Source organism: Arvicola amphibius, chromosome 4, assembly GCF_903992535.2.
Source record: "Arvicola amphibius chromosome 4, mArvAmp1.2, whole genome shotgun sequence".
Taxonomy (NCBI): Eukaryota; Metazoa; Chordata; class Mammalia; order Rodentia; family Cricetidae; genus Arvicola; species Arvicola amphibius.
In genome coordinates this window covers 46,584,278-46,598,561 of record NC_052050.1, presented here as the reverse complement: position 1 = coordinate 46,598,561, position 14,284 = coordinate 46,584,278, and the positions used below count along the sequence as shown (strand labels likewise).

The following is a 14,284-nucleotide window of genomic DNA, read 5'->3' as shown; positions in this document are numbered from 1 at the left end:
TGTATGTGTGTGTGCACATGTTGGGACCTGGAGATGATGTCATATCTTTCATCACTCTTCCACCTTATTTAAAGAGGTAGGGTCTGTCAGTCAAACTTAGAGCTCACAGATACACCTAGTCTCATGCCCTGTCCTGACTTCTCAGGCTGGAATTATAGGCAGGCCACCACAACCACTCTGTCTTTAGGTCAGTGGATTTTAACCTTCCTAGTGCTTCAGCCCTTTAATATAGTTCCTCATGTTGTGGTGACTAGTGGGGAGCTCACAATCACCTATAATTCCAGTTCCAGGGAGATTCAGTTCTTCTGGCTTCTGTGGGCACATGCACAGATCCATACAACTACACACAGATTCACAGACACACACAGACTAAATTACAAAATAAATCCAGAGACTGGAGAGATGGCTCAGCAGTTCAGACTACTAGCTGTTCTTCTTCTTTTTTTTTTTTTGTTTTTTGTTTTGTTTTTCGAGACAGGGTTTCTCTGCAGCTTTTTTAGAGCCTGTCCTGGAACTAGCTCTTGTAGACCAGGCTGGCCTCGAACTCACAGAGATCCGCCTGCCTCTGCCTCCCGAGTGCTGGGATTAAAGGCATGCGCCACCACCGCCCGGCTACTAGCTGTTCTTCTAGAGGATCCAGGTCCAATTCCCAGCACCCACATGGTGACTCACAATCATCTGTAACTCCAGTTCTAGGGTATCTGATGCCCTCTTCTGGTGTCCAATGGCACCAGGCATAAAAGTACAACATAGGCACACATGCAGGCAAAAACACCTATATGCACACACACATATGCACACACACAAATAATAAATTATTGAAAATAAATATGTAAAAAAATCTGACTACAGGATGGAGCTATATACAGTTCAGCTGAAAGAGTGCTTGCTTAGCATATATGAAGCCTAGGGTTGGACCTATAGCACCTCAGAAGCTGGGCTTTTGGCTACATATTTGTAATCCTACTACTTGGGAAGTAGAGACAGAAAGATCAGATATTCGAAGTTGAGGCCATCAAGATGGTTTAGCATATGAACCTGCTTGCTGCCAAGCCTAATACCCTAGTTCAGATCCGCAGAATTCACATAGTAGAGAGAGACAGCAGACTCCTACAAGATGGCATCTGATGTCCATATGTGTTTCATCAAGGTTCATGTGCACCACACATATACATACCTTATATATGCATATAAGAAAGAATAAATAAATATTTTTAGAAAGTTCCAAGATGGACATGGCAGCACATTCCTTTAATCCTAGCACTGGGGAGACAGAGACAGGTAGATCTTTGTGAGTTCTAGGTCAGCTAGGAATACTTAGTGAGACTATTTTAAGAACAACAAAAACAGAGGCACAGAGACTAGATCAGTGTTTCTCAACCTATTACTTTGACCCTTTAATACAGTTCCTCATGTTGTGGTGACCTCCAACCATAAAGTTTATTATTATTATTATTATTATTATTATTATTATTATTATTATTTTGGTTTTTCAAGACAGGTTTCTCTGTGTAACAGCCCTGGCTGTCCTGGAACTCGCTTTGTAGACCAGGCTGGCCTTGAACTCACAGAGATCCACCTGACTCTGCCTTTCGAGTGCTGGGATTAAAGGCATGTACCACTCCACCCAGAAATAAGTGGGATTAATTTTTTTTGGTTTTTTGAGACAGGGCATAAAGTTATTTTTGTTGCTACTTCATAACTGTTGTTTTGCTACTGTTGTGAATCATATCTGATATGTAATTCCTGTGAAAGTATCCTTTGAACCTCAACGGGGTCGCAACCCTCAGGTTGAGAACTGCTGGGTTAGATAGACAGCTCAGAGGGTAAGAGCACTGGCTGCTCTTCCTGGGGATCCAGGTTTGGTTTCCATCACACACAAAGGTGGCTCACAACTAAAGGTGTGCATCACACCAACCGGGCTAGTTTTTTTTTAATATTGAAATATATAGCCCAAAGGCTATACAGTATGTGTACATAGATCATATACTGACTAAAACAGACACCTATAGTCTGACACTTAAGACCATGAACAGGACCAGCTCTAAAGCATTTGTTTCCTGCCTTATGCAGGGTAACCACCATTTTGAATTTGTCCCATGATATTTTGCTTTTCTTTACATTTTTCTCTATATTTTTCACAGTTCCCAAACAATACATTTTTCTACTTTGATCATTTTGTAATTTAACACAAATGCATTTATTCTATAATTTATAAGGTTTGTAAGCATAATTTATTATTCTTTGCCCATGTAGTATGTAGTTCCATTCATTTGAAACATGTATGGAATAAATTCTTGTATTGTAGTACAATTTATCTACCTGCCCAAGGGTATTAGTATTCTTTATAGATTTTTTACTTTGATTAATATTGCTAAGAACATCCTGGCTCTTTAGGTTTTTTGGAGCTCATGGAAAAGAATTGTTTCTTCCATCAGCATTCCTGGTTTTAGGTGTCTCTGCTGGTGACCATAGGGAAGCTGTCTCTCATCTTCCTCAGCCAGAGCCAAGTCCTTTTAAATGCCCCAGTGAATCTGCACAGGTGTTCTTCTATACCTCATAGCCTTAAATGAACATTCTGAACACTAAGGGAGGGGAGGGAAGGCCAGTCATGGAGGTCTTTTCATGCATCCTTCAGAACCCCAGGATCTTTCTGTGTGCATTTTGTTCTTGTTTTCCACCCCAAAGTGCAGCCTAAAGCCTTGTCTCCTGAGGTGACTGAAGATAATTAATTTTCCCATCACCCCTGCAATAGCCTTTCCTGCTTCTCAGGTGAACACAGTTGCCTCTGCTCTCTGTGTTTCTTGAAATATGGTCCACATGACAGAACCAGTTATAGCAGAGAATGTACCTCTGTCAGAATCTGATAGGGTTCTGCAGACTAAGTACATTCTCAGACCCTTTGACAGGGTTGCTGTTCTGGAGCTTTCTGCATAACGAGTTCCCCAGGTGACATATACATTCCGATTTGGGAGCTGATGCTCTGGGGACTGCTAGACTAGAGGTGAGGCCAAGGGCATCTCCAGGCAGCTTCAGTCACCCTCCCAACAGCTCTTCCGTGAAGGATGTAACAACCTTCATTTTCTTCTGACCTTCCCCCTACTACTGCCCCTCATAGGGCAGTAAGGACCAAGAGAGACTGAAAAGAGTTGCCTGCCAATAGAAGTCTGGTCAGCTACAGAGTGGTATAGTTTTCCAATGAAGTTTTATTTTTCTTTGTAAAAAAATTATTTTAGCTGGGTGATGGTGACACATGCCTTTAATCCCATCACTCAGGAGGCAGAGACAGGTGGATCTCTTTGAGTTTGAGGCCAGTCTGGTCTACAGAGCTAGTTTCAGGACAGCTAGGGTGGTTACACAGAGAAACTCTTTCTCGAAAAACAAAGAAACAAAAAATTTATTTTATTTAGGGGCTGGAGACATTCAGTACTTAAGAGCACTGGCTGCTTTTTCTAGAGGACCCAGGATGAATTTTCAGCACCCACATGGCAGGTCACAACTGTCTCTAAGGCCAGTTCCAAGGGGATCTGGGGATCTGACACCCTCTTCTGGTCTCCATGGACATTGCATGCATGTGGTACACAGACAAATGCAATTAAAACACATACATACAAAATTAACTTGTGACTGGGCATGGTGGTGCATTCTTTTAACCCCAGCACATACGTACGTACGTGTGTGTGTGTGTGTGTGTGTGTGTGTGTGTGTGTATGTACATGTGTGGAAGCCAGAAAAGGCTACTGGATGTCCTCTATCACTATCTCCATATTCCTTTAAGGCCAAGTCTCTCCCTGAACTTCAGGCTCATGTTTTCTTAACTAGGCTGGAAGCCAGCAAAGCACTTGGTATCCCTTGCTTGTTATGTTGATGGTAGGGTGCAAATTCTGGACTTCATGATGGTGCATCAAGTGTTAAGTGTTGAATCATTTCTCCAGCCCATTTTATAGCTATGATACACACACACACACACACACACACACACACATGGTGTTAGTGTGCACAGCCTTTGTACTCTATCACTGACCTAATGGTATACTGTTGCTTTGGCTTTTTGAACAGGGTCCCATGTAGACCAGGCTGGTCTTTTCCAGAGGTTGGATTTACAGGCCTAGGATGCCATACTCAGGGTTAGAGATAAAGGAACAATTGGAGATGGAACAATTGAGGGGGCTATTAGCACAGCTAATTAAGTATCCGAGATCAAAGTGGTCTAGTTGATCACATTTTGATTCTGCAAAATGGCTCAAAGTCTTTATTGCTTGAGGGAAGCAATTGGTTCCCTTAAGACAACTATTCCTGCTACAGCATACGGCTTCATCTATGCAGATATGTGCCCTTAGCTTGTGAAGGAGGGAGTCCTTTGAGGCCTAGTGCAATGGGATAATGCTCTTGTAAATTGTAAAGATTTGTCACTTGTATTGGTTCAATAAAATGCTGATTGGCCAGAAGCCAGGAAGGAAGTATAGGTGGGGCAACCAGACGAGGAGAATTCTGGGAAGAGAAAAGGCAGAGATGCAGTCACCAGCCAGATGCAGAGGAATCAAGGTGAGACTGACTTACTGAGAAAAGGAACCAAGTCATATGGCTAAACATAGATAAAAATTATGAGTTAACTTACTGAGAAAAGGAACCAAGTCATATGGCTAAACATAGATAAAAATTATGAGTTAACTTATATTGTAAGAGTTAGTTAATAATAAGCCTGAGCAATAGGCCAGCCAGTTTATAATTAATATAAGACTCTATGTGTTTATTTGGGACTGAACGGTTGTGGGACCAGGTGGGACAGAAACTTCTGTTTACAGCCTAGCATTGCTTCATAAAAGTATTTATTGATGAGTCCTGTTGTTCCAGGAATGCAATACAAAATTGACATTTTATGGTACAACTGAAACACCTTTTTGGCAATCTGGAACAGAATATTGTAAAAGTTGACAATTAAATGCCTAAAGGTGATAGATATAAAAATCAAGGCAGGATGTTATCCTTTTACTTTGTGAATTCAAATGAGAACTCAATGCTTTTTAGGCAAAGCAGTTACCATCTTTTAAAAAAGGGTTTATTTTTATGTGCATGGGTGTTTGCTTGCATGTTTGTGCACCACATACATGCCTCATGCCTCTAGGGGGCACTAGGGTCTTGAGTTACAGCTGGTTTTAAGTCACTATGTGGGTGCTGGGAATTGAACCTGGGTCTTTTGTTAGAGTAGCCAGTGTTCTTAAGAGCAGAGCCATGTTTCCACACCCCCCACCCCAAAGCAGTTTCTAAGTATCAGTATTATTATTATTGTTGTTGTTGGGTAAAAGGGCTAGCCAAAGAAACCCAACCTGGCACTGAAAACTGAGCCCCTGGTTCTGAGATCAGAGCCAGTGAAAGAAATGTTTTAGCCTGGGAACCCAGAACCAAAGGAATGCACCCTAACTCTGAAACCAGTGCCAAAGAAATATACTCTGTTCCTAGAACAGAATCAGAGTCAGTGAAAGAAATGTGCCCTAGAGTCAAAAAGCTTAAAAAGGCTAGCGAAAGAAACACAGTTTGGCTCTGAAATCAGCCATCTGTGCCCTTGACCATTTAAACTGACCAATTCCTGATCAGGGAAAAACTAACCAATCCGTTATCTCCCTCGGAAAACTCTGCCCCTAAGAACCCATATATAAGCCCTTTACCATTTGTGGCTGCTCTTTTTCCACCCTGGTAGAGTTATCCACTCTCTTGAACGAGGTTTGAGTGAAGACCTTCTTTTGCAGGAGCAGAGATGGAGTGGACTGGGACTGTAACACTTTCGCTGGGGAAGCCTTCCCTTAGCGGAGCAGAGTTGCTACACTCTGGAACACTGGAGCCGAGCAACAATGGGGAAAGCGCTCTACAGCCGGAGCAGAGCTGTCACTTCCTGTGACCTGTGCTATTGCTGGCTCCAGACTGCCAGAGCACTCTTCCCCCCAGCTGTAACACTCAGCATTCATTCCCTGACTTCTGCCTGCCAGGATCCCTTTCCATCTGAGCTGTGACACAATTATTATATTATGATTTTGCCCATCTCAGGTTTATTTGAAACTACTGTGTCATCACATAAGACAGACTTGCTATACAATAACTATTAATTGCCACCAAACCCAAGATTCTCCTATTCTAGCTTTCCTTTTTCCTGCCCTAGCCTAGAGGGGGTATGATTTAGTAAGCCTGGAGCGAGCTGAAAAAAGTTACTTAGAAAAAAGTTTCCAGTTTGGTGGGGTAGCTTAAACCTGTAATCCCAGGTCGGGAAGGCCAGAGCAGGAGGGTGGCCCCGAGTTCGTGGCCAGTCTGGATTACAAAACCAGACTGGATTACAGTGGAGCTCCGTTTCAACAAAAACTAAACAGGAAACGAGCAGCCCAACAACAATAAAACGGAAAGTACACCTCTCTACCTGGTCCCTGACAAGCGCTCTGCTTGCGACCACGCCCCCACGTCCTCGTGAAAACGCGCCCCAAACTCCAGGTATCGCGACAGTTCCTTTTTTCTTCAGGCTAGACCATAGGTCTCGCGAGAGTGGTTTGCCCAATCACGGCGCCGATTGGCTTCATAAGATGGCGGCGCGCTGGGAGCGTAGCATCTGCGTTTCTAGGAGCTTCGCTGTGTGAGTGGGTTAGGATCCTGCGTTTGTGCGGGGCCGAGCCATACACGCCGTCCGGCTCCTACAGTGGCATACGAGGTGCGAGGTTTAGAAATCAATTATCCGCTTGCTCTCATTTGTCGCTTAACCAGTACCGGCTTTTATCCTCTGGTTCTCGGCTCCTCAGGGGCTTGAAGCCGGGGATCCGGGGCGGCTGTGTGCTCCGACGCAGGCGGTGGGGTGGGTAGGTGGGAGGAGTTGAAGGAGAGAGCCCCTTCACGAGCCTGGGCTGATGTTTAGAGAGCCCTGAAACCGAAGCGGGAAGAAGGCGTGGATGAGCCCGCGAGGTGGCAGAACTAGAGAAAAAGTCAAGATTAGTAACAGGGGGCATGGACACAGAACGGAGGTGTTGGGGTCGTGGCGGGAGGCATCTGTCGAGTTTGCTGTTCTTTTTTAAAACACTTTTTATTTTTTTTTTTTTACTTTATATGTATGTGTTTTGAAGGCACGTACGTCCGCAGCACGAGCACAAGTACCGGCGGAGGCCGGAAGAGGACGATGCCATGGGGCTGAGTTAGAATTGGTCGTGAGTCGCCATGTGGGTGCTGAGAATCGAACCCAGGCCCATTGGAAGAGCAACCAGTATTCTGAACCGTTGCTCATCTCTACAGCCCCCAGAGTTTGATGTTCTAAAAGCCGAATTTAGACTATCCGATAGGGTTATGCATGAGAAGAAATGGTGTTTGAAGAGATAAGGGTCAAGAGGAAGCAGGGTGTTAAAGACGAAAGAAGGCAACCCTGGAGGTCTTCGGTTTTTGGACACGCTCACCTGAGCCTTTTTGTAGCTGTTGTTGAGGCTCCCTGGCCTGCCCATTCGGAGAGTGTTATGATTCATTGGCTTATACACGGCGGAAAGTATTTGGTAGTCATTGGCTTATGGTGTTGATGACTGAACCCAGTGCCTTGCACGTGCTAGACAAATGCTCTATCACTCTGAGGTACATCTCCAGGCGATTTCATACTCTCCTCAGTCAGCAAATAGTTGAGTACCTATTCTTACAGATCCTTTGTTAAGTATTGGGGTACCTCAGCGAACAAACTTTTCCCTCATGGAATTTGCTTGTAGGGAAAGTTTTAAAAATTAAAACATGTAGAGAATGTCAAGAGAGGAAATTTAAAATACAGTAGCTTAGGAAGGCGATAAAGTGTTTTCTAGTCACTGAATGTTTTAGGGAGGTGACATTTGACTAAACACCTAACAAGGTTGGGATATGTTCAGTGTATGTACATTTCATACACTGTATTGGGGAGAGCAATCCATGACAATTGAATAGCAGCAGGTGCAAGTTCCACATGATGATGCACTCTGGAGAAGGAATTCATGAGTTAGCCTTGGGTACATAGTGAGTTCCATGCCAAGGGCTACTGGAGACCTTGTCTGAGTGCAACAAAAACAATAAAAAGACAAGTACAAATAGCCCTAAGGCATGAATGTGCCTTGATCAGGAAATGGCTAATAGGCCAGTGTAGCAGGAACAGAGTAATTGGGTGCTAGGTAAGAGCTGACACCCAGTTAGCTTTGAGGAATGGTAGAGATAGGTATGTAACTAAATATCTGGAAGTTAGTTCTTCTGGGGTATAGCAGCCCCTTGGTAGAACTCGTGTGAGACACTGGGTTAAATTCCTGGTGAAAGAAATTTTTTCTTCTCCCAGAAGTTAATCAAAGGAGTGACTTATATTGACTGCATCTGTTACGATCGAATAAGTAGTATAGAAAATGAACCAGATTGGCCAAGACAGTAATTTAACTTGGGTTACATATGTTCAGATTACACGCCTGTCAGCTATGCCCTCTTTTATGTGTTGGTGAGTCCTAATGTATCACTATCTCTTGAATTTGTTAGAGGAGTGCCTTTCTTTTTGTTGCTCTACAGTATTACATCAAAAAAGAACACATTTCCCTTTGATAATCTTTGGGCCTTGGGTCCTGTCCTCACTTTATGTACCTTTTTAATCAGATATCTGTAAGGGGCATGTGAATCCTAGGGAGTAAAAACTGAGTTTCTGGGTGTGTGTGTGTGTGTGTGTGTGTGAATCTGGAGACTGAACCCAGGGTCTTGAGAGTGTTGGTAAGTATTCTAGTGATAAACTGTATCCCCTCAGCTGGGGAGGGTCCTGCGTGTGGCAGCAAGCTGGACTTAACAAGAACACTGCTTACTTGCCTTACTATTTGTGTGTATGTGTGTGTGTTTGTTTGTTTTAGAGGTAAGGTCTCAATTGTAGGCCAGACTGGCCTGGAACTCACTGTGTAGCTGAGGTTGGTCTTTCAACCTTACTGTAATCCTCCTGCCTCTGCCTCTCAAGTACTGGTATTATGGGCATGTATGTACTCCTTTCCTCACCAATGCTTTTGAAATAAATATGATTTCTTCTCTGTCTCTCTCATATCCCCTCTTCCCTCTCTCTTTAAAGATGGCTCTAAGCAAATCAATGCACGCAAGAAATAGATACAAGGACAAGCCACCTGACTTCGCATATCTGGCATCCAAATATCCAGATTTTAAGCAGCATATTCAGATAAATCTGAATGGGAGAGTAAGGTAGGTAATACATGGAAAGTTATCAATATGCATCAATCTAGTGATATCTGAGTGGACTTGGTGTGGTAGGAAGCAAGCTGGACCAACAGAAGACCTGAGTGCTAACCATGTGCGTTTCATGGAATGTCTCCTGGGACTTGGACAAATCAATCCTGGGGGTCAATTTTTTAAATCTACCAAGTCTGAAAATTAGAGAGCCTCTTAATGGCCAACTTAATGCTTCTACAACAGAGGTGCCAAAGTAACTCCGAATAGGATTGTACTATGTGTTTTTCAATTTTCAGTGAATGACAGAATGTCTTGTTACAGCTGGGCAGTGGTGGCACACACCTTAATCCAACACTTGGGATGTAGAGGCAGGTGGATGTCTGTTAGTCCGAGGCTAGCCTGGTCTACAGAGCTAGTTCTAGGACAACTGAGACTACACATTTCTTTTAATTTTGCCCCTATAACATAGTTCTTAACTTGCACTGAATTTGGCAGCATGTTTTTGCATATAATGCCTTTTCAGATTATAGTCTTTGTGAATATACATACATTTCCTCTGAATTAAGCAGAATGCCTTACTGTTTGCCTTAATTCTCTTTATCAGTCTGTATGGTGGAAGGGGGAAAGGGTACTTGAACTTGCTATTGCTACTCTTGTACTAGCAATTATTCAGCCCCAGTGTTACAAATGCTGAAATTACATGTGTCTTCCATGTCTAGCCTCTGATTTTATTTGTTTGTTTGTTTGTTTGTTTTAGCCCTGGCTGGTATCAAATTCACAGAGATCTGCCTGACTCTAGTGGGATTAAAATCGTGTGACATCATGTCCAGCTTAACTTCTGTATTTTAAGATAGGCAAATCATATGTTCAGGATTATGCTTAAACAGATACATTCTGTTTTGTTTTTATTTGTTCTATGTGTATGCATGTGCACCTGAGACTAATGTTTATGTATGTGTATTGTGTGTGTGTAAGAGCCTCCTAAGGTCAGAAAAGGGCATTGGATGCCCTGGAACTAGAGTGAGTTTCAGATGATGATGAGCCACCATGTGGGTGCTGGGAATTGAACATGGGTCTTCTGTAAGGACAGCTCGTGCTCTTAACTGCTGAGCCAGCTTTCCATCTCATAAATGGATACATTCTAAGAACATTTTAAACAATAGATTGAAGAGAGAATTAAAGTAACTATTAATTATTATTTTATTTTTTTATGTGTATGGGTGGTTTGCCTGTGTGCATGTCTGCACTATGTTTATACTTGGTCTCTATAGAGACCAGAAGGGATGTCAGATCCCCTGAAGTTGGAGTTACAGACAGTTGTAAGCTGCCATGTGGGTGCTGGAAACTTGAATGCTAAGAATCCAGTTAGTTGAACCTGGGTCTTCTGGGAGAGGAACCAGTACTCTTTAACTGCTGAGCCATTTCTCCAGCTCCAAGTAATTTTTTTATATTATTTTTATTTTTACGTGCATTGATTCTTTACCTGTAAGTAATTCTGGTCGGACTTGGAGTTACGGACAGTTGTAAGCTGCCACGTGGATGCTGGGAATTGAACCAGGGCCTTCTGGAAGAACAACTAGTGCTCTTAACTGCTGAGCCATTTCTCCAGCCTCAGAAATGTTTTTAGTATCCCAGATATATCAGTATATTAGTGGCCTATTTATGTGTAGGCAATAAGTAAAACTCAGAAATTCCCAGGTACAGTTAGCAATACGTGGTAGAAATTAGGAAGAAAAGAGCCAATTTTTTTTTCCTCTTTTTTTCAAAACAGGGTTTCTCTGTAGCTTTGAAGCCTATCATGGAACTCACTTCATAGACCAGGCTGGCCTCAAGCTCACAGAGATCCACCTGTCTCTGTCTCCCATGCTGGGATTAAAGGTGTGCTCCACCACCACCTGGCATGAATGGAATATTTCATAGGCAGTGGAAAATAAGTTCAAGGAAAGGGGCACAGTGATAGTGGGGTGGCTGTTTTTTGAAAGTTGAAGAGAAGTGAAGAATTCAGTATATAGGAAATAGATGCAGTCGGTTTGGAGAACTGTGGGCAGGTGTGGGTATAGGAGGAGGTTGTAACTGAAAGGAAGAAAGGTAAAGAAAACAAAGAACATTTAGGGGCCAGAGAGTTGGCTGGTGGTTAAAGGGACCTGACACCCATCCTGAAGATCTGAGTTTCATGACCCAGGATCTCACATAGTATAAGGAGAGAACCGACTCCCACAGATTGTTTTGACCTCCACAAGCACAGCATGGCACATGCACATACACACATAATAAATAAAATTTAAAAGCACTGTATAACATTCTAATAATTCATAGATGTAATTATTCATATGGATGAGCCTGAAGAGGATTGGTTAATTTGTGCTACAGGAACTTAATACAGGATTTTATGCTTGTGAAGCAAGCATTCTGCACTGAGCTATTCCTCCATCCTGAGTAAGGTGTGTGTGGTGTGTGTGTGTGTGCGCGCGTGAGAGAGAGAGAGACAGAGACAGAGAGACAGAGAGAGAGAGAGAGAGAGATTTATGTTTATGAGTGTTTTGCCTTCATGTAAGTAAGTGTCCATGTACGTATAATACCTGCAAAAATAAGAAGCAGGAGTTATATGTGGTTGTGAACTGTTGTGTGGCTGCTGGTAACTGAACCCAAATGCTTTATAAGAGCAGCCAGTATTCTTTTTGTTTGTTTATTTGAGACAGGGTTTTAGGATTAAAGGCATACATCATTGTGTCAGGCTACAGCTTTAAAAGTCAGTGTGGTCTGGAGCACTGAGAATGAGTGTTTTGTAATCTCACATGAAAATCTGTGTGTTTATCTTACACTTTGAATTGGGTTTATTTTATTATCATTATTGTTTTGGGTTTTTTTTAGATGGTTTCTCTGTAGCTTTGGATGTCCTGGAACTTACTATGTAGACCAAGCTGGCCTGCCACCATGCCCAGCCTGCAAAGTTAGTTTTTTGTTTTTAATTTTAGTAATGGTATCAGAGATATTACTTAGTGGTTAAGAGCACTTACTACTCTGTGAGGACTTGAGTTTGGTTCTCAGCAGCCACTTGGTGGCTAACAACATACTAACTCCAATTCCAGATGATTTGATGCCTCCTGGTCTCTGAGGGCACTGTACATATGTGATGTATAGTCATGCATGCATACATGCAAGCTAGACAGCCATACAATTTTTAAAAATTAAAGTTTTTGTTAACATTTGTTTATACATGTATGTGTGTGTCTGCATGAGTGCAGTCATGGGCCACAGCATGTGTAGAAATCAGAACTTGTGGGAGTCTCGTCTTTCTAACATGTGGATTCTGGGGCTCGAATTCAAATTGTCATACGTGGCAGCAACTAGCTTTATCCACTGAGCCATCTTGCCAGCCCTTCAAAGTGTCTATTTTATATTAGATAAAAAGAATTCCCCCCGGCAGTGGGCAAAGAGATACCTTGGTGGTGGTGTTCTTACATCAGTCATGGGCAGAGTAGATGGCAGTTCTTTGTTCATCCTAGCTTGATGCCTGGCTTGGTGGCCAAAGCTGTTTCATGCCTGGGACATATTTTTAAAAAAGTATTAGAAAGCATTCACAGAGGAAAGCAAATGTGCCTTTAAAAAAGACATGACCATCATTAACATTTTCTTTAATATTTATATATGAATGTGTGTGTTTTTGTGCCATGGTACATATGTGGAGGTCAGAGAGCAGCTTTTAGGAGTTGGTCTTCTCATTGTGGCATCTGGTGTGGTTGGTGCTTTTACATTTTCCTCCAGTATTGGGGAGCTCAGGCTAGGGTAATTTTTTTTTAAAGATGAGAATATTCTGTGTGTGGTCACATGTGTGATATATATGCAGGAGTGTGCTGCTGTACGATTTTTTTATTTTTATTTTTTTAAGGAGAGTGGATGGACACATACTTGAAACAGACTAGCCATGTCATATCCTGTTTTTGTTTTTTGTTCTGTTTTTTTTTTTAATGCCCAATAACTCTCTTTCTTTCTTTCTTTCTTTCTTTCTTTCTTTCTTTCTTTCTTTCTTTCTTTCTCTTTCTTTTGGTTTTGCAGGGCACGGTTTCTCAGTGTGCAGTTCTGCCTGTCCTGGGACTCACTAGATAGACCAGGCTGGCCTCAAACTCACAGAGATCCACCAGCATCTGCCTCCTAAGTGCTGGAATTAAATGTGTGTACTACCACCACCCAGCCCTACTAACTTTTTAAATTTTTGTTTACTTTTAATTTGTATCTTATATGTATGCTTGCATGTGTGTCTGCACTACATGTTCCTGGTGCTGGTCTAGGCCAGAACAGGGCTCAGATCTGCCAGAACTGGAGTTCCAGATGGTTATGAACTGCCATGTGGTTGCTGGGATTCAGACCCAGGTCTTCTGGAAAAGCAGAGCTTCTGAACCTTTCTTCCTCCCCTCCAGAGGACAACTTTTGAGAGTTGGTTCTCCATTCCCATCATTTTCTGTGGAGGATTGAACTAAGGTCATCAGCCTTGTGGGACAAACTCTTTTATGTGCTGAGCTGTCTTGCTGGGCTGTATTTTTACAGGAAAAAGAACACAGTTTCTTAGGTTTTGTGAATAGCCCTGTCAGACTACAGTATGGCATATGTAGAAGGGATCTGTTATATATAGGTATAGGAGAAGGGAGACCAGCTCTCTTGTGTAAAGACTTAGCTGCTTCTAGCAGGAATACTACTTTCCTGTTTAATTAAGTCAGAGTTCATGATTCCCTGTATTGATAAAATGTTCCTATTATTTTTTTCATGATTCTGCCTGTCGATGTCTGTTGTCTGTCTATCTGTCTACCTACCTATTTTGATTTTTCAGGAAAGGGTATCTTTGCTTAGCCTTGGTTGTCTTAGGATTAGCTCTATAGAACAGGCTGGCCTTGTACCACAGAGATCTGCCTGCCTTTGCCTCCCAAGTGCTGGGATAAAGGGCATATGTCACAACCCCATGACTTTATATTTTTAGTTATGTGTGTGTATCTGTGTACATGAATGCAGTGCTTGAGGTCAGAAGAGGATGTCAGATCTCCTGGAGCTGGAGTTACAGGTGCTTGTTAACCAACCTATGCAAGTGCTGGGACTAAACTCGGGTTCTGGA

At 42.5% G+C, this 14,284-nt stretch overlaps 1 protein-coding gene and 1 non-coding gene across 2 annotated transcripts in view; both read left to right on the top strand.

Moving 5' to 3' along the window:
* Positions 1–6,558: 6,558 nt before the first annotated feature.
* Mettl16 (methyltransferase 16, N6-methyladenosine) overlaps positions 6,559–14,284 on the top strand; it is a 47,522-nt gene continuing 39,796 nt past the window's right edge. Inside the window, exons 1-2 of the mRNA XM_038326329.1 lie at positions 6,559–6,691; positions 9,065–9,192. Coding sequence (XP_038182257.1) covers positions 9,065–9,192 — 128 coding nt within the window. The 5' untranslated portion in view covers positions 6,559–6,691. The remainder of the gene's footprint in view (positions 6,692–9,064; positions 9,193–14,284) is intronic.
* LOC119813852 lies at positions 12,596–12,736 on the top strand. Its single transcript, XR_005285297.1, has one exon. It is a non-coding gene; the product is annotated as a small nucleolar RNA SNORA48 (small nucleolar RNA).